Below are 20895 nucleotides of genomic sequence, written 5' to 3' on the forward strand. Positions count from 1 at the left end.
TGTGAGCGCCTGCCTGTGTCCTCTCCTTCCTCATGGTATACTGCCATGCCAGGCCAGGGAAAAGGGACCATGTGGCCAGGGACTTCAACTTGACCATCTCAGTCAAGATGTCCTTTGACCGGGGCACGCTGGGCCCTGCCTCTGATTGGACGCCCCACATCCATTCAGGTGGGGTGTTTTTCCTACCTGAGCACCTGACAGGCAGAACTCTTCCTCTGATGCATTAGGAAGATTCCAAAGTATCCTGTGTCTCATTAGAGCTACTGAGTTAATAAGACGGTAGAGTCACTGAGAAAATTGTCTCTTTCCCCCCAACTTTATTGAGATATAATTGACAATTAAAAGTTGGATATATATTTAAGGTGTATGATCGGATGACTTGATAAACGTATACACTGAAATAATCACCACAATCAAGCTAATTAACATATCCGTCATTTCACAGTCACCTTTTTTTGTGTGGTGAAGAGTGTCTTTTAAGAGTAAAATTTGACACAGTGAACAGAACCATCATTAAATTTGCTTCCTGTACCAGACAGCATCTTTGGACTCGGTAAGTGGTTACCCTACCCTGGGTAGAAAGTAGTGCCGAGGAGACCGACTTCGTACAAAGCAGTGAGCATCGTCTGCTCTAGACTTTGGCCCCAGGAATCCTAACTGATACCAGCCAGCCACCAGTAAAGGCATGAATGGAGAAGGCGCAGAGGTAAACAGTACACACTATGACCCCCTGGGAAAATTACCCAGGTCAGCAGCTTTGACCTCACTTCTGAAAGAGAGCTTAAGCTCTTCCAAGAAACTTCAACTCCGTTTATATTACCCACTCTTTAACTCTTCAAATTATAGCCATGGAGTAGAAAGATCATTAAACCACAGGTTCTGACAAAAAGAAACATCAAATTGGTACCCAAGGTAACTGAGCAAGTAGGCAGTACAGAGGCTGCTGGGAAAGCCTGTCTGACAGCTGTCATGGGTCCTTGCTAATTAGGAACTGGTTGAACAGATGGAAACAATCTATGGAGAACTCTCCATGCTTTCACTTCCTCCCTGGCCTAACCTTAAAAAGCCATTTTCTAACAAGGAATCATTGACTAGTTTGAGTGGAGGCACTTAACAACCAAGGCTGGAATCCAGGTTCTATTCCTTACTAGCTGTGTGACCTTCAGCAAGCTGCTTACCCACTTAGGCCTCAGCTTTCTTATCTGTAGAATGGAGCTAATTATACTTATCTCACAGGCTTGGTGAGAAGGTTGAATAACACAAGCTACAGAAAGCTTTTTGCAAAGTTTTGTGAACTGTAGGAGACCTAATAAATAACCATCTAGGGTACGCATGTGCTTGGAACAAATGGACAGATAGATCAGGAGTCAGGGAGATGGAGAAGAAAAAAGTCAACTTGACTAGTGATAAAGGCTGGATTGGTGGATATGGCCAAAGTGTCCAAGCAAATCCGTTGGTCGTTGTTCATAGTGTCATAGGCAGTACTGGACAAAGGCTGGCCTCCCAGGACTGGCAGATTAGCCCCGCCCCGCTTATGGCATGGCAGAGGGGAGTGGAGAAACATGGTCTCTGAAAGTCGCTAGATCTCCCCAAAAGAGAGGAGGGGGCTGGACTGGGCAAGCATAGTTTAGTCTTCTAAAACTCATCCGTCAGATAAATCGCTCCTCTTCTCATGCGGAGCAGGAAAGGATTTCTGGATGAGGTAGTACAGAAGTGAGGTCCTTGAAAGATGAGAAAGATTGAGGGATGGCAACTGTGTATGCGTGGAGCTGGTAGAGCATCCAAGCAGAACGAAGGTGTAAACAGAGCCATCGAGATGGATTGTCGGGGTGTATTCAGAAAACAGGCTGAGTTGTGTGGTGTGTGGTGTGCGGTCGGTACTTGATGCCAACACATGGAGGCTTTTAAATAACAGATTGAGTCATGATTTAATTCAGCAAGGATGTGCACAGTTGAGTATTTGTATAATGTGATCAGAGCTGTGTTTTCGTGGGACTGTCTATTCATATCACACATTAAAATTAGTGTCAGAATATTAATAATGCCATCCCAGGTTCTTTCTTTCCTATATTTCAATATTCAATATTTGTTTTATTTCTAGACTTTTTTTTTTTTTTTTTGGTGGGAGAAGGGATATGTTCTATTAGTCTGCTCAGGCTGCCAGAACAGAATACCACAGACTGAGGGGCTTAAATGACAGAAGTTTGTTTTCTCCCTGCTCTGGAGGCTGGAAGGCTGAGATCAAGGTGCCTTCAAGGCTGGTTTCTGATGAAAGCCCTCTTCCAGGTGTGTCGATGGCATCTTCCCACTGTGTCTTCATGTGGCAAAGAAAGAAAGAGAGCTCTGGTGTCTCTTCCTCTTCTTATAAGGACACTGTCCTAATGGATCAGGGCCCCACCCTTATGACCTCATTTAACCGTAATTACCTCCCTAAAGGCTCCACCTCCAAATACAGTCCCATGGGGGCTTACGGCCTGAACATATGAATTGCTGGGGACACAATTCAGTCCATAACTGGGGTTGGGGGGAGTCTTGTTGACGTTCGCAGGTAGGAGGGCATTACTAGCTCTGTCACAAATCCCCCTTCCTTACTAGTTGAAGGTTAGGCCTCTTTCCTTTTGTCATGTAGCATATATGGTCAGGGTTATTTTAAAATATTATCTTCATTTCATACTTAATATTTTAATTCACTTTTGAGACCATATTTAGGGGTGAGAGGCTAATATTTAGTCTGACTCTTTATTGTACTACTTTGTAGACATCTTAGCAAGGGGATAAAATACTTCCCAGCTGGTTACAGTCTTTCTTCCGTGCACATTGCAAGGCAAATTAATTTTTTTATTATAGCTTTTTTTCTACAACAGTAAGTCATTTTATTCAGCTGCCACTTTTACCTAAGAAATCTTTCCATCTCTAAATGTGAAAGCTATAAGCTTAATTTGCCAAAATTTGCCTGATGTTTGATTTACCAAATTTTGGCTGAGCTGATGCGTTTGGAACCCATTGAATGTTTTTTTCCCTCATCCCCAAGCTTACTGTTGATTCATTTGTGTTTTCTGTATTTTCTTTGAGACTCCCCCTGTGTCCCTAAGACACCTCCAGCTAAATTATAGCGATAAAAATGCCATCCAGATTTTTTTAAAATAAAGAAGTATGCTCATTCTTAGTTCACTTGCTGCAGAGGAAGAGAAGTTGTGATATGTTTTAGCTGATGAGAGTATAGAGAACTTCTCTTGCTTTCTGTTTCTATGGAATTTTCCCCCATCCGCTTTTGTTAGGTGGTGGCAGTCCTTCAGGTCACCATGAAAGTATTTGGTGGCTTTGAATTGTGGCAGGTGAGTCAGTCTAGATAAGTAGGTCAGTCAGCACCAGGGAGGCAAGAGACCAGAATTCTCCATTCAGTACTTAATGGCATATGACCTCAAGCATGCCACTGAGCAGTGATTATGTAGGAGAAATCCTGGTGGGGCCCTACTATGTCCCCCTACTTGACCATCTCCCTGCATTGTCACTACCTGCCAAAGAGAAATGAGATCACACTTAAAGGTGAAAACATTGAGCTGTAAGGGTAAAGATCCTCCACAAATTTAAAGTACACATTAGGATGGCATTTCGCAGTTGGGATGGCAGAAGCGCAGAAGATTGGATGGACACACTGATAGTTCATTGTGATGAGTGCCAGCATCGTGAGGACTCCATTAGGGGAAAATAAGTGCTGTAGGAGAGATACGTGGAGGGTTTTATGGGAGCTCGGTGGCAGAGCACAGAGAAAGGTCGCATAATTCAGCCCAGATATGCTCCTAAAAGACTATTTCCATTCTCTTCCTACCCTTTTTTGGTACATACTAATAATGACCATAAAGTACACTAGAAAGTATATCAGTTACAATAATAATAATAATAATAACTAACATTACTTTGAGAGTTTACTATGTGCCAGCCCTGTTCTAAGCACCTCCATGTGTTTTCCCATTTCATCCTCATAGCCCTTTGAGACAAGTAATAGTATTATCACCATTTTCCAAATGAGAAAGCAGAGAGGTTAAATAATTCCTGCAGTTGAGCTCATAATGGCATCGATTCTCTGCCTGTAACAATGCCTGGGATGTTTCCTTTGTATTGATTTCCTCTGTAACTGTCTGCCACCTAATCGGACCATAGAATACCCTTGCAGGTAAAAGAAATGCATGAAGATTAAAAGATGATATAAAATGTTGCTTTTGAAAATTAAGTTCCTTAGCAAAAAGGCACTGAGCATCAGCTCAGTATCGGACAGAGGGATTAACCCTGGAGGTACATAGATGATTAAGACATGGTCTCTGCTCTCAGAGCCCGAAGTCTTGTTTGGGAAGACCAACAGGAACTAATACATCGAATAAAGCGTTATAGGGAAGTACGGCTGTGTGAGCATTTGGTCTCCTCCCCAGCCCCACATTCCCCAGAGGAACGTGGTAACAGAGGAACGTGCTAACAGAGGAAACCCCTCATCACAGCTAGAGCCCAGTAAGTAAGGCACCTACATGCACTCACTCTGGAGGGTTTTTGCTAGACATACTGCAGGTGAAACCAGAGGGACTTCTATAGGTTGAATCCCACCCGTCTTCTGAGGATATGAGTAGATCCCACCCTCTTCAAGGATTATGTAGGAGAAATCCTGGTGGGGCCCTACTACGTCCCCCAAATTTGGGGGCTAAGAGCTGAAGACAAAGACAGAGAATGGGAGGTACAGGATCTACCCCACTCAGACTTTTGAAATGGCAAAGGTGAGGCGAACAGATATGACAGGTGCTGTCTCGCAGGGTACCCAGGGAGCCATGGGGGGCTGGGGTGGGGCGCTGAGTAAATTCCACCAAGATGCATCGAGGGAGGCTGATGGAGGTGAGGGAAGAAGAGCTTCACAGAGGAGGTACAGACTGAGAGGAGCGTGGAAGATGAGGAAGCGGGGGTGGGGCAGGTGGAGGATGGAGTGAGATAGGAAGGCGGTCCAGGGAGAGGGAGCAGTATTGCTAAGAGCCTGGAGCTCCGAAACAGCATGACGACAAGTTGGAGACATGGCAGTAGCTCTGCATGATCCTAGGGAAGATCCTTTGGGACTGGGAGTGAGAGGTGACAGGACTGGGGAGAGAGACAGGTAAGCTGCTATGATGGGGTCCCACGAGGGATGATGCAGAATCCAGCCAAGACCCCAGGGAAGGAGGAGAGGAGATGGGGAAGGAGAAGGGCAGGTTGGATGTGGTGGATGAGAGGAAGGGTGATGTCTAAGCAGGGTGCTAGGCTGGGAGTCATGGTACCAGTCACTGAGCTGGTAAAACAGAAGAAGAGGAAGATTCCAAAGGCAAGACAGTGAGTTCCTTTCGCACCTGGCAGGTTGGGGGTCCCCAGGAGCTGTCCAGGAGAGACTGGATGTGTGCTTTTATTCCTCAGACGAGCGGTCCGTAGAGGGACCCGTGTGTTGCCAGAACAGCCTGAGCTGGCCCGTCAGTCTTACTGCACACACTGTTTGTTGTAGAGGGCAAGACTACTGTGATTGGCAATAAAGAGATTATGAAATTTACACTCCAGAGAGACTGGGGGAAGACGGTCCTGCTAGATGCAATTCCTTTCTATTTTAGCACCCCTTTTCCTTTACCATCAGCTCTGCGCACAAAAAACCAGCCCACAAAAATCTATTATGTTAATTTCATCCTCATGTGCCTATTACACATCTTCTTGGCTCTTGAGATTTGCATATATACACATACATATGTTGATACATACACATATGAGTGTTCAACAAATTTACGCTCAGAACAGCACTGTATGGAAGTGTATGATTCATGTTGTCCTTGCCATTGTTAGGTAAGAGCATTTCTAAACTATTTGCTAATTGCACAGGTAAAATAATATTATTGTGTTTTATTTTAAATACTTTATTATACTTTAAGTTGAATATTAATGGATCCTCAAAGAAAATGCATTATCAAGTTCCAATGTTATTTTTTTCTCAGCTATTTGCACCAAAATGCAAACTTTCAGGACAGCTTAAATACTACAGAGTAAAAGATGTTTTCTTAAGGCTCTAGCCATTTCCCTTTAGTAAATTGAAACTATGCTGGATTACTTCAGATTTTACTTTAATATTTTATTATATGAATTCTCAGTTTCCTAATGTATATTCTTTATATAACCTCTGAATTTATAATCTATGCCTTGAAATGCCAATGGCGTATTTCTTTATTTTGGTTTTTAAATTATCATATGGCAAAATTGACCTTTGTTTTGGGTGTATAATTCTGTGAATTTAAGTCTAGATTTCGGTAACTACCACCGCAATCAGGCTATAGAACAGTTAGATCTTCCCCCAAAACCTGCCCATGTCACCCTTTATAATCATACCCTGTGCCCTACTCAAACCACTGGTAACCACTGATTTTTTTCTCCATATAGTTTTGTCTTTTCAAGAATGTCATATAAATGCAATCATATAGTATCCTGCTTTGTTTTGCATATCTTAAATTGCTCACAAGGCTGAATATTTTCCTACAAACTAGTTACAAGTATGTTTTTTGTATTTTGTATAGTTTGTGTCATTGCCACTTATTTAGTTGGGTCATGGGTAGTGGTTTTGGGGTTTTTTTTTCCCTACACATTTGTGTATGCTTATTATGTAAGAATGATGCTAACTTATTTTCTGTTGCATTTACCGTAGATATTTTCCTTAAGTCTTTGCCTTCGCATTTTGTTATTTCTTTAAGTGTATATGACCTTACAAATAGTAATATTGTTTGATCTAGTAATATTGGAATTCTCTGGTGATCTAGTTTGATGCAATCTTCCTAAATTAAAAAGAAAAATGTAAAAGGAGCTTATCACAGCATTATTTCTATTATGGAAAAACTAGACACAATCTAAATGTGGAACTATAAGACTTTAGTAAAGCAGATAATGGAGCTGTCCCTCAGTGGGCTATCATGCAAGAATTAAAAGGATGCTTACAGAGATGACATAGTAGCTTGGATAATTTTTTTTTTGGTAAAATGTTAAATTAAAAGTCAGGTACAATTTCTTACACACAGTATGAGCACAGCATATAAAACAAAACCACAAAACCCATTAATTAAAATAGACTAGAGAAAATCCATCAAAATAGTAACCGCGATTTGCTTCTATCGGTGGAACTATGAGGAGTGTTTTTACCATTTTTGTGTATTTTCTTCATTTCATGATGATTGCCTATTACTGTTACAGAAGGGGAAAAGATTCTGGGCAGCTCAGCAATAAAATGCTACCTTTTGCCTTTAAAAGGCACCCCCTGAGCTTGAGGCTTTATTGAACAACGTGTGAGGTTAAGCACACAAATGCCAGTTCTGCTTTCTAAATGTCAAAATGTCAGATCCCGTCACTGTGACTAGACCTTTAGAAAGAGAGACAGTGGCTTGACTACCAGACAGATGCATGCATTGGGCAAATCATCAAAATGCTATTGGGTGAGGGGATAGGGCAGGCGAGTCTGGCGAACTGGGGAGGGAATCAGGATGGCTGTGGATAGGAAGTCAGTTGATGTCTGAGCCAGCCCTGTTGGGGGAGGGGGTTTTGCAGTAACTCTGTTCCTTACTGTGATAGAACCACTGGGGACACTAGAGCTTTCGGTCTGTTCCCCAGACAGATTTTCCCAGGTGCATGTTGAGCTGCTGTTGCCTAATTCTGAACCCAGCCTGGAAATAGCAGAGTGACACATCCATCAGTAAAGGTCAGAGTGGTTGTGACTCGGACTTTATGAGTCAGTGATCCCTCGAGGCTCAAGTCAGAATTAATTACTTATCTTCACTTGTGTTAAGGAAATCTTCAAAAAGTCCACACATGGTAAATACTCGCATAAATGATGCTAGTTCTTGGTGATTGTTCCTGATTAGTGGAGGAATATAGATTTGTCTGAAAGATCTACGTGGTCCAGGAATGGGGGTCTCAAAGAAGTTTTCTCTGGAGAATTCTCAGCTCTTAGCCAGGCTTCTGCCCAAGAGTTCTAAGCTCAGAGGGTGAAGGGGGCCCCCTAAGGACAAATCTGGAAGTCATCTAGCTGCTAATTCAGCAGAGTGACATATACAGAATGTGTTTTCAAGGCTAAGAACTCCTGACAAATCATGGTGATTTCCATAACCATCTCCTTTAGTTAAACCTGCTGAACTGCAGGAAATTGGGACTCTCTTAACCTCCATGAAATTAACAGCAGTGATCAAGAGCCCCTAATTTGTCTCTCTGTTTGTTCAAAAAATACCCAGGCTGCCGGCATTCCAGAGGACTGGCAATCTTTTATGGCTCTGTCGGATTCAGGGTTACGGGCCCAAGATTTCCAGCTGTGTCATTGATTCTCACATCTGGTATCCTGTTACTCTGAGTAGTTTTCTTCCTTCACAAAAAGGTGAAAAGATGGCTAATGCCTTCTTCTTGATATCTTTGGCTTGCTTAAGAATGTTTGGGAAAATTCGTGAGGCAAAATCAGTTCAAGAGAAAGAGGAAGCAAAGACGTAACTTTATCACTAAATACCAGATAATAGTTTCAGATTAATGGAACCTCATGGAAAAGTAGGTTTAAAAAAGGGTTGAAGTAAATGGACAAAACAAAGACAAGGAAGGAACAACAGATGAAGAATCAGACTGGAATCCTGGAATTTGTAGCCAACACTACGATGATTTTCACCGATATGTCCAGGAAAGTGTAATTATTAGTTCTTTGGCTTTTACGAAGTACTTTGTTTATCCTTCCACAATGAAGTGGTACTTTACAGTGGTCAGTGATTTAGGGTTTTTAAGTGGTTCGTAATATTCAAAAGCTTAATTTATATATATCCATATGTATATGTGTGTATGTGTGTCTAAAGTAAACAGAGATCAGCTGCTGAATAAATATCCAGAGCTAATTCCATCACACACATAAATAGCCCATGTAGGAATTTTGTGGTGTCATGTTCAACTGGTGTGACTAAAATAGACTCACTGTTTGTAAACTCATTTTCTTATTACTGTGTGTTGTTTCCTGGGTAACTTCTTGAATAATATTGATAGAAGAAATAAAATGTTGGAAAGCCTCTGCTTCTCTCTGCAACTATTAAATAAAACTCCATTCGATTAAGAGTGGAACTTAGGTCTAACTGACAAGGTTCAACAACGGTGAAGTCCAGAACGCCACTTTCTTTGGCTAGTCAGCCTGTGGTTTGGGGTGAGCCCAATAATGTACTGTGCAGAAGGGGAAGTAAAACATTTGTTTGAATGGATAGTTGAGCCATTTGAGGCTCTGGCTGTCAGCGATAAAGCACTGGTTAAGTGGGGATGGGACACCCACAATAATATATTTTACAGCCCCCAAACAGCATTTGTCTTTTGTCGCTTTTCAGGGAGCGACCATGTCACCATTTCTTCGAATTGGTTTGTCCAACTTTGACTGTGGCTCCTGCCAGCCGTGCCAGGGAGAGGCCGTTAACCCTTACTGTGCTGTGCTTGTCAAAGAGTATGTTGAATCAGGTAAGCTTGAGTGGGTGGTGTAGGTGGGGTGGGGGAGGGGGAGGAAGACCCTACTATGAACTGGGAAGCAAGGTCTTCCGGGATCTTCCAGGTCATCTGGCGCAACCTAATTTTCCAACTCAGGAAACTGATGCCCAGGGAAGCCAAGTGCTTTCTCAAAGGCATATGGGCTTAGTAACAGCCTCTGAACTAGACCTGGTCTCCTGCCTCATGTTCTACGATATTTCGTGGTCCCATTTTCCACATAAACAAAGGAAAGGAGAAATGAGTTGAGGACATTATGTGAAGAGTTAATGGGGGAAAAAAATCTACTTTAATGAGCTGAAGTAGAACATGGTGGTGTTAAGTCTGGTTGTTGTCAGTGATCATAGATAAAGTCTGCATAATCTTAGAATTAACTCCAAAGGTGGTTTACTGCTTCTTGGCCAAGCTCAGATGAATAGTACAAAGAATATACGATTAGTGCTTAGAGTCCAAATTACAGAAAACTTACTTTTGTGTTTACTAAAACCCTGGTTGAGTGAAAGAATAGTCATGTTCTGTCAAATTTAAATATTTATGAGAAGTTCATGGTGAGGGGGAAAGTGTGACAGTCTTCCCGGATTCCTTTGTGGGTTTAAATCATTCCATTAAAATAATCTATTCTGTCTGGAATCTCTCCATGATCACTTCAACTGTTCCCACCCTCCCTGATCCCTGCCTCTGTATTTTAAGATTCTCATGGACTTTTTTTTTTTTTTTTTTTTTTTTTATTTATTTAGGCTGTGTTGGGTCTTCGTTTCTGCACGAGGGCTGTCTCTAGCTGCAGCCAGCGGGGGCCACTCTTCATCGCGGTGCGCGGGCCTCTCACTATCGCGACCTCTCTTGTTGCGGAGCACAGGCTCCAGACGCGCAGGCTCAGCAGCTGTGGCCCACCGGCCCAGCCGCTCCGCGGCATGTGGGATCCTCCCAGACCAGGGCTCGAACCCGTGTCCCCTGCATTGGCAGGCAGATTCTCAACCACTGCGCCCCCAGGGAAGCCCTCTCATGGACTTTCTTAAAAAAAAAAAAAAAAAAAAAAAAAGGGCAGGAGGAAGTTTACATCCCATGATTTTTCCAGCTTCACTGCCTTCCTACACACATTCTGGTTTTCACAGAGACTTCGTAGGGAAGTCTGATTGCCACCAATGCAGAGTCCCAGTAACAATAGGAGCCATTATAGTTCATTTACAGGGAAAGTATTTATGGAGCACCTACTATATACTGGGTCAGAATACGTGCCTTTCCTCTAGAGCTTCTTTCCTAGCAGAGGAAGATAGGCAAGAAGCAAAAATATCATGTAGTAAGTCATGTGAAGTGAAGACATTAAAGCAGGGTAGTGGGGAGAGAGAAGGATTGGGGCCGGAGAGACAGATGGAGAGAGACAGAAGTCCTGAAAAAATAGTCCTTTAAGGGGGTGACATTCACAGGTGCAAGAGGAACCTGATTTTGCAGTTGAGAACCTCCAGCTAGATATTTCCAGCTCAGAACCCTGGGGTTCCAAATCCTGGTGTGTTGGCTTTTCTGTCCCTTATAAGACTTCTGCTCTGTGGTTAACTGACTTCAGCCTTTCAGACCCTGCGAGCACATCAAAGCGGGGGAGACTGTCTGATGATCTCGATTTCCCTTTTGCCCAGATTTCTCTCCTGTTTAGTTAAACGTGAGAATGGCACTTGTTCCCAATCTAAAACCTTTCAAAGGTCACCAAAATCTTTGAAGTGTGCAATGTCTGAGTCTTTCAAAGCTGCTTTCGACTTAATGGGTCCCCGGGATCCAGTTCCCTTTACAGCCACAGCTCTCACTGACATTTGCCTCTTGAGAGCCTTTTTAAAATTTTTTCTTCTTTTGGCCTTGCCTTTGAACTTAGTCTAATCAGCCGTGTGGATCCAGAGAACGTGTCGAAAAAGACTTTGTTTTTCCAAAAGGTTAGGCTGTGGAGTTTGGAGGTTTGGGGGTGTCGATTTTGTTTTAGTTTTGTTCTGAAAAGAAATCACTCTGAACATGATCATTCAAATATTACTTCTCTAGAGTTTAAGCACTTGTCAGTCTCGGGGGTGTGAGGCTGCATTTTACGTAAAGCAGTAGGACAGGGACAAACAGGACACAGCGCTGTCCGTCTGGGAGCCTTTGAAAATGGCAAAACCCACTTTAAATAGATAGGATCTTGAGTTCTGGTTCTCTTTTTAAGTGATTGCAAACATTACTGAATGAAGGTGTAAAAAATGCCTTGCCGTGGGAATTTCTGTCCTTTTTTGGGGTGTGGAGAATGGTTATGGTTGGGAGGAATTAAAGGAATTATGAGGGGTGGCGTCAAGCCTGTGGAAGTAAAACGTTACTCTGATCACTAATATTGCCGTTGCTTTTTCTTAAAGTCCGATCCTGAGTTAAACTTCGTTTAAACAAGACATAAAAATCTTCCCCTTCCTATTCCACGCTCAACACTGTCAGAGTTTGTACCTCTCATAGCCAGGTTTACCTAAAATTTGAAGTCTCTGCTTCTTCAAATCCTTGTATGCCTCCCAAAGAATAATTTAGCAAATGCTAAATGCCTGTTCTGCTTTTAGCATCATGTGCTGGAGAGAATCAGGATTCAGAACTGCTTTGTTTCCCTGTTTTAAGTGAATTTTTCCTTTTGCTTTATCAACATCTCTGAATTGCTAAATCTGCCACTTTGTGTGCTTATGATCACAAGAAACAAACACTGAAATACAGCTGCAGTTTTCTGCTCCTGAAATGATTAAAGAACAAATACTATGGAAAATCCAACATGGATGAAAGATATGACAACACTGCCTAATCCCACGAGTAAGCCGAGTCGCCTGGTGGTTCTGGGGAAGTTCCCTTAAACTATATCATCCTGACCTTGGCTCCTGTTGCTAACCATTTCCAGGACCCCCACCAGCCTGCAGGTCTACAGCCGGCTTCACTGGCTCTGGGGATGATGACCACCACCTCTCTGGAATACTTGTTAATTTTTGCTTAGGGTGCATGGTTTATGTAAAATATATCCTCATTTGCAAATTAGGGAAGGAAATAATGGCTCATGATGTTTTAAAGGTTTTGCCTCTTAGTGTATTTATGTCAAATGGAAAAGTTTTAAATATCTTTTTAAAGGAGCACTCATTGTAAGCCTGAAATTATGCCACTGTATCTTTCAGATCAATCTCTAATTCCTTTACGTGTTATTTTTGTTCTCCCAACAGACTGATCTATCCCGGAGAGCAGAGGGAATAGGTGTCACTGTTGAGTTGAATTATTTCCCAGGGCTGGTTAAGGGAGTAATGAGAACATATCTTTCTGTTCCTAGAGAATGGGCAGATGTACATCCAGAAAAAGCCAACCATGTACCCTCCCTGGGACAGCACCTTTGACGCCCATATCAACAAGGGAAGAGTAATGCAGATCATCGTAAAGGGCAAAAATGTGGACCTAATATCCGAAACAACTGTGGAGCTCTACTCCCTGGCCGAGAGATGTAGGAAAAACAATGGGAAGACAGAAATATGGGTAAATAGCCAAGCTGTGAGCTTTATTTTAAGTGTATATTCCATTAAGTGATAAGAACCATAGTAGTTGAAGACTAGTTCAAAATTTCAGAGTCATCCTGAAGGTGTGATACACTGGCCTTAAGTAAACTGACTCCCTACCACTGACTCATTGGTGGCTTGATAATGATGATGATTATTCATTGCAGTCTTAGAACGTACTGGTATACTCAAATCTCTTTGATTCTTATGTAAGGGGAAGAAGGTCTCTTAGGCTATGAAGAACTGTTATTGATTTATTTATAACTGTTAAAGTAAACTTGGAAATATCACAAATCTTCCATAACTTGGGAACCTACCTGTGGCCTATTTATCAAGATATCACGTAGATATCAAGATATCTAGGTACCTATGTGGTATCTTGATAAAATATTTTAGATAAGATGATGGGTGGATAAGTGAGAAGAGAGAGCAAAGATCCATTTAATGTTTGTTATCTCAATCCCTATAATTTTTTTTTTTTTTTGGCATAATGTGTTCACTTAGCTTACTTTACTCTAAAAAGTACATTATACACAATTCACGTTACCACACCAAGTTTTTGAAAACTTAGATTATAACTATTTTGGTAGCAAATGTTTCGAAAGTTAAAGGAAGAAGTAAAATATGAAAGCATAAAAAATTCTAATGAAAATTTCTGGGGTACAAAAATTGAAGAAAATATACTAGTAAAAACTGCTTTTACATGATCTGAAACCCAGAAAGTGTTTTCACATGTCTGTATCATTTATGCAAAGGAGATTCTTACCTTTCTGCTTTGTACAGATTCTTAAGAACTCCAGCCAAAAGATCTTCAAGTCACAGGTTTCAAAATGGGAATGATACAAGCCTAAAACCTAGATTTTTGTGTCAATTATGTATTTTTGACCTGAAAAAAAGGGTACTTTTTAGGAAAGTGCATGTATCTTTGCTTGTATCACTAAAGTAATCTTTAAAGATAAAGATATATCAAGATTTTTTCTTAAAGTTCCCCATGCTTAGATGTGTTTAGATAACTTAGTTCAGTGTATCTGTTGAGCACTTCGCATTCAGCCTGGGGAGAGGATCTCAGAAACAGAATTCCTCTTGGGTAGCTGGTTATACAAGTAGGAAGAGTTTAAATAAGTGGATAATGTCACAAGTATGTGACTTAGTGTCAAAGGTTTATACAAACCCGGTAGGTGAGGGGGTGAGGCTGTAGGTACAACTGAATCATGGGAGCATTTGGCTAGGCTCAGAGAAAGAAGAGAGAAACCGGAGAAAGTTTTCCTCAGTTTTTTCCCCCATTCCCATTTATGTTTCACTTTCTGCCCCATTTTTTTAAAAAAAGGGAAGAGTCACCAAATCTCTCATTTTTTAAGTAGCAGGCTATTTGATTTCCTTTTCAATTAATGAGAGGATAACTATTTTAAAAATTCTTTTGTTAAGCATCACTGACAAACAAGTTGCTTTTCTATTTGTATCTCTTAAAGTTGCATTTGATTTCTTGCCTCGACTTTCTCTGATTTTATCCTTATCAGACTTTTTACACTTTTTGCCTATTGGGATTTTTGAGACATAAGCCCTTGGATCCTCATTTAACTACTGGCAACCTTCTTACATTTTCCACCTTTGCTGTTTTCAGGGTTATTTGTTAGTTTACTTTTATTTATAATGTTTAAAGGTCAACAGGTTGCTTTGGACTTATAGTTTCCCTTGCTTCTATTGCAATCTGCTTTCTTAAAATTAGCTTCTCTATTTAAAAAAAACAAAAATGATTTTCTCAGAGTTGCCTCTCACTTCCATAAACACCATCCAGTTTCCAAACATTAAGATTTTCCTTCTGCTTTCCCAAGAGTTTCCCTGTTGGTGCGGTTATCTCCTGTTCACTCTCAAAAACATGATGGACTGTGAAATTCTGTGAATGTTGTTCTTCCAGCAGCTAACTGGTTTAATTTCCTCCATCACCACTAATTCCTGAATATCGGTACCGAATATTGGTAATATTGGTTGCAGTCACCTGGTACCAATTTTTCCCACTTCCTTTGGGACTGACCCCCTGTTCCCTTGCTCTTCTAGCTTTATCTTTGCCTCCTTATTTATTATTCCATAAACCAGAAAATAATGGTGTACATACTTGTTGTCAAAAGCACTTCTCTTTTCATTAATCTGTTTAAGCTTGCATGAGAATGTGTAGATAACCAAGCAGTACAAGCTTGTCACATCATAAAATTCTAGTAGTAGTGATGCTGTAACACCGGCATCACTATTATGTCAGTTCTCTGAGATCTTTAAAGGTCTGGTGACAGGCACAAGGTCACCATGACCTTGAATTATTTAGCCATGATTCATACTCAATCCTGAGTTCGACCAGACCCTTCTTACTATTTTTCAGTTACTCTAGTTACCCATGGATGTAATGATCAGCAGTGCCCTGCAGTTCACCTTCGTATTCTTTTTAGCATATTTACAGTACAGTGTTACAGTTTAGTATATAATCAGTAGTGGTCAGGTCGTGTCAGATTTGCCATTTTACCATTTATGTCACATCACATGATTTCCTGCATCATCCCTTCTACATAATGATACTTAAATATATATATATGTATATATATTTTTTAATTTATTTATTTGTTTATATTTTATTTTTGGCTGTGTTGGGTCTTCGTTGCTGTGCGCGGGCTTTCTCTAGTTGCAGTGTGCAGGGGCTACTCTTCGGTGCAGTGGGCAGGCTGCTCAGTGCGTTGGCTTCTCTTGTTGTGGAGCACGGGCTCTAGGCACGCGGGCTTCAGTAGTTGCAGCACGCGGGCTCAGTAGTTGTGGGTCACGGGCTGCAGAACGCAGGCTCAGTAGTTGTGGCACATCACGGGCTTAGTTGCTCCATGGCATGTGAGATCTTCCCAGACCAGGGATCGAACTCGTGTCTGCTGCATTGGCAGGTGGATTCTTAACCGCAGCGCCACCAGGGAAGTCCTGAAATAACGTTTTTAAAATCCCTTCCTCGACCAATCTAATTAAAATTTCCCTTAGCAGACTATCCAGCACTTTCCAAAGGAAACAGGCTCTCTGTGTGAAAGAAAAAGGCCACTCCCATTTAATACCAAATTAACCTAGAGGCAAGTGTATTCAGGCATCCTCAAAGCAGGATTCCTCTTTCTTTCCAAAGGGAACCTACTTGTTCTCCAAGTGAGCTAGTCCCCAGCCTCCATGATTCTTTTGTCACCATCAAGATATGAATCTACCCTATTACAACTCTTCAGATAAGCAGTAGCACAGGGCAAGGAATTCAGATAGAATCTGTTTTAGAATTTGGTTTCTTCCTTAAGGAAGTTTTGATCTCCAAGTCAAATTAGGTAGTTGCTGAGGTGTTTTAATAAAAGAAAGCCTATGTTCACGGATGCTGTGCTAGTCTAAAGATAATAGGGGTAAGTTAAGTGAAAGGGAACAGGGGTGGGCCCTCCGCTGGGGATCTCCTGCCATCACCAAACTCGCCAGTTGTGATGTCATTCAACTCAGCACTTGTCTCACATTCTGACCCTTGTTTCTTTCCTTCCTTCCACCAGTTAGAGCTGAAACCTCAAGGCCGAATGCTAATGAACGCAAGATACTTTCTGGAAATGAGTGGCAAGTGGCATTTCTTATTCCTGTTTGGGGGTGTGGTGGGCATGTCTCCTCTCCTGTGCAACTTATTTCACTTGGCTTTTCTGAGAGCAAAGAAGATGGAAGCACGAGGAATTTTCTTAAAATTCCCAGTGGTGCTCAAGCATGAGTTGAGTATACACTCTATGGGGCCAGATCCACACAGAAATAGAAAACATTTATAGCATTCGTTTTTAAATGGTATGAATTCGTATGCCCAGTGCTTTTCTAGTCTGTCTGTATTTTCATTTGGGAATTTAATGTAAACACCAAAGACTCTGCTACTGTGTTGCTCTGTGTGTACACACTGTGTATAAATGATGTGATATAACAAGTTGTCACACCATCAGTAGGATACAAAATAAATAAGAAACCGATATTTTCTATAACACTATAGTAGCAAAATCCTAATGCTTAAAGTTAGTCACCTCAAATCCTTATAGGAACAAGGAGGGAAAAAATGCATCACTAAAGAGTTTCACTTCCATCTCACACACAGATGCCGTTCACAGAAGTTACATTTACAGGCAGTGTGCTTGGTGCCTGTGACAGCCCGTCAGTTCTTCCTGTTGCGTTTATATCCTGTTGTCAAAGTGCTGTGTCAATGAATCAAATGCTACTACTCCTAAAATCTTTTTTTATTAAAGTATAGTTGATTTGCGATGTTGTGTTAGTTTCAGGTGTACATTACGGTTATTCAGATATATATATCTATTTTATACACACACACACACACACACACACACACACACACACACACACACACACACACACACACACACACACACACACACACACACACACACACACACACACGATTGGCCAAAAAGTTCATTTGGGTTTTCCGTAAGATGTTGCAGAAAAACCCGAACGAACTTTTTGGCCAACCCAATATATACTTTCTTTTTCAGATCTTTTTCCCTTATAGGTTATTACAAAATATTGGGTATAGTTCCCTCTGTTATACAGTAGGTCCTTGTGGATTATCTATTTTATATATAATAGTGTGTATATGTTAAGCCCAAATTCCTATTTTTATCCCTCCACCCCCTTCCCCTTTGGTAACCATAAGTTTGTTTTCTATGTCTGTGGGTCTATTTCTGTTCTGTAAATAAGTTCATTTGTGTCTTTCTTTTTCTTTAGATTCCACATATAAGTGATATCATATGATATTTGCCTTTTCTCTGTCTGGCTTCTCTTAATATGATCATCTCTAGGTCTGGCCATGTTGCTGCAAATGGCATGATTTCATTCATATTCCTATTTCTTTGAGTACGTAGGAGGTACTCAATGAATGTTTGTTGAACTGTTCAGTTGGACTCACTCTGAATTTAGAAATTCCTTTTATTTTCTTTTGGTTCCCACACAATGGCTATTCCAAACATGCCCATACTCCTTGGTTGCTGAAGGTGTCTTGATCTTCTCTTACTCTTGGAGGTTGGCTTTACCTCCAGTGTAATTGGGAGAGACTGTGTCTTCTGTCCGTCTCTGCACTTTAGGATTCAGCTGCTTCGTCCTGCATCTCTTCCTGCTCTTCTGCCTCGGAGAAAGTCCCTCCCTTTCTTGGTCTCCTGGCTCTCACCCCTAGCAGCTCTGTAATATCAGTCACGCTTCCTCTCTGGCACCTTCAACTTTTCTGTCTTTCTGTGGTTTCTATCTCATTACCAAGACATACATAATTAAGCTATCTTCTCCAACCTGAAAAGAAAAATTTTTTAAACGTTTTAACCTCCATGAGTTTTTCTTTCCTTTCCTTCCCTGACACATTTCTTGAGAAAGCAGTTTAATGTATCAGTCCCTGTTTCTTCACTACTCTGTCAATTCTTAAACCCTAAGAGTCTGGCTTATATTTCAAACAATCTGCTACATGGCTTTCTCCAAGAGAACGAATCCTCAAAACAAATGCATGTGTCTTAATCTTCAATTCCCTTGACATCTCTGTTTCAGTCAATGCTGAGAAACCCATTCTTTCTTGGATTGCTTGATGTAATATTATTCAAGTTTTCCTCTTAATTTTTCAGCTGCCTCTTCATGGCCTCTTTTGTAATTCCTTTTCCTACCTCCTAAAAAATATGGGTGTGTACTTATCTCCAATCTATTCTTTGTGTGAGTGCCATGTCTTCCTGACTGGGCTATTAGCCATTCAGAATTAGAGGTGATGTCTCATAGTTCTTTAGAACATTCAGCATAACAATTTGCTCATAGCTGGCCAGGAAATATTTGTGATTTAACTGACTACAAACAAGTGACAGATTAAACTAAATAAATAGATTGGGCACCATTAGTATAAAAGAAATAACCAAACATGCAAAAACCAATGTACTTATTCAAGCCAATAAACAGAAGACCAAATTACTTCAGAAATAAACAGTAAATACAAGGAGAATTTTTAAAATTCTGAGCTTTTATACATTTACTTTCTTGTAGTGATTAAAATGGTCAGAGGATAAAGGAAATCACAGGAAGGAGCAAGGGAATGAATTCCTTTTTAATACTCTCTGGCATTTTTTAAATGTACAGTGTTACATCCTAATACACAGACTATTTTATATTTATAAGTATATAGTTATATGTAGTCTGTACTATCATATAATAGTTTATGTATTAGACTATATATAATTTTTACATAATTATATATATATATATAATTTTTTACAGTAATACAGATAGGGTTCCCAGAATAATTCACTTCCATCCCTGAATTTAAAAGTAATTTTATGCTTTATTTCATTTCATTTCATCTGGACCAAAATAAAAATGAGTCAAATCTTACTGACAAATGGCCTACTATGCCAGTCCCAAGTCGTAAATTGATCTCTGCACTTAAACCAGAACTTGAAGAAGAAGGCAGTTGCCTTAGTGACCCTAAATTTAATCCCTTATTCACCAAGCCTAGTTTATTTCTGACCCAGTTCCTAATAAAAAGACTTAAATTGCCTAATGAAGTATTAGGCAAAATATTCAGCCTTATCTAAGGAGCTCTTTATTAGGAAGGCTTTTTATCTGGAAGTTTGGAGTTTCCATAAAACAGACCTGTGGAGCCCTGTGGAGAAGACTTTTGTCCTAAAATGAGTCCTGAGACTAGGCTGGATCCTGCGGGAGAGGTCTCCACCTCCATGCCCCACCTTTGTGCACCCAGTGTGTTTCTAGCCTGGCCACTCTAAGGGGTGGGGAAATTAAGGTACTTTGGCAGGAACATTTGCCTCAAGTGTGTTGTCCAGTCTCTGCCATGGCTTAGCCAGGATGGAAATAATTTCGTTTAAATATTGTGAACTCTTTTCATTTGTGAAACATGAGCCCCTTATTCTCGCTAAACCTCCATTTTTTGTATTTGGAAAAAATAAATAGAATAAGTCATCCAACAATCTTCAGGCTACTTAAAATCGTGGTTGTAGGAACTATAATCATTAAATTCATTACCCTTGTTTTAGTGATGATGATTATTTTTGTTATTTCTTTCTTGTGTACCATGTCACACTCTATCACATGCTAGAGTTTCCATCGTGCTGTTAAACCATGACTGCCTTGCTGTTGTGTGTTTTCTTTGGGCCTGGGCTTCAGCCAGGGCTGATAGTCTCACTGGTATTCTCAGAATTCTACCAGCCTTTTGGGAAGATGTCATTTGGGCATTGGACACTGTGGACAGTTACTACCCAAAGTATCTTCACCAATATCCAAAGCCCAGGGCGAACTGAAGAAATGTGAATGTGATGATTTGATGTAGGTGACTAGGTAACATCCAGGATTACATTTTTTTTTTAAATTGCAGTGATCTGTTCATCTCTGGCCCTTTCCACTTTAACCTGTGTAATCTATGGCTGGTGCCTCTGATTACTGTGGGCCTCAGGAACCAGAGCATAAACAACTTCCCAAAGTTCTTTTGTCTTCAGAAGTCTGGCCAGCTCCCTCCTACTTCTTCTTGTCCATAAACAACCAGATATAAAGCATCCTGGGACCTAAAAAAAATGTCATTTTCAACTTACTGTCAGTAACCACATTATTCTCTAGAATTACAGGCAAAGTATTTGCCGCTTCCTGCCTTTTCTGGCTGAATCATCATTGACAGTGAATAGGAGAGGCTGCTAAATACTTTGAATGTTCCGACTTTTGGTTTTAAAAATTGAGAGAGGATATAGCTCAGTGTCATGAAAGAGGAGTGAAGGGTCAAGCCAGTAATCCAGCCTCATTGTTTCAATCCTATAACAATACACCCTCTGGTAATCCTGTTATGGAATTA

The 20895-nt window shown here is 40.8% G+C and overlaps 1 protein-coding gene across 3 annotated transcripts in view; it reads left to right on the plus strand.

Annotated features, from left to right (window-relative positions):
• Positions 1-20895, plus strand: part of PRKCQ (protein kinase C theta) — a 154265-nt gene that overhangs the window by 37886 nt on the left and 95484 nt on the right. The window contains exons 1-4 of one of the 3 annotated variants that reach the window (XM_059912137.1): positions 8377-8398; positions 9372-9498; positions 12824-13023; positions 16583-16643. In XM_059912137.1, coding sequence (XP_059768120.1) covers positions 9381-9498; positions 12824-13023; positions 16583-16643 — 379 coding nt within the window. In that variant the 5' untranslated portion in view covers positions 8377-8398; positions 9372-9380. Of the gene's footprint in view, positions 1-8376; positions 8399-9371; positions 9499-12823; positions 13024-16582; positions 16644-20895 lie in introns of those variants that run through there. The other 2 variants (XM_059912138.1, XM_059912136.1) reach the window with 2 other exon arrangements.

The sequence above is a fragment of the Balaenoptera ricei genome, chromosome 2, assembly GCF_028023285.1.
Source record: "Balaenoptera ricei isolate mBalRic1 chromosome 2, mBalRic1.hap2, whole genome shotgun sequence".
Lineage (NCBI taxonomy): Eukaryota > Metazoa > Chordata > Mammalia > Artiodactyla > Balaenopteridae > Balaenoptera > Balaenoptera ricei.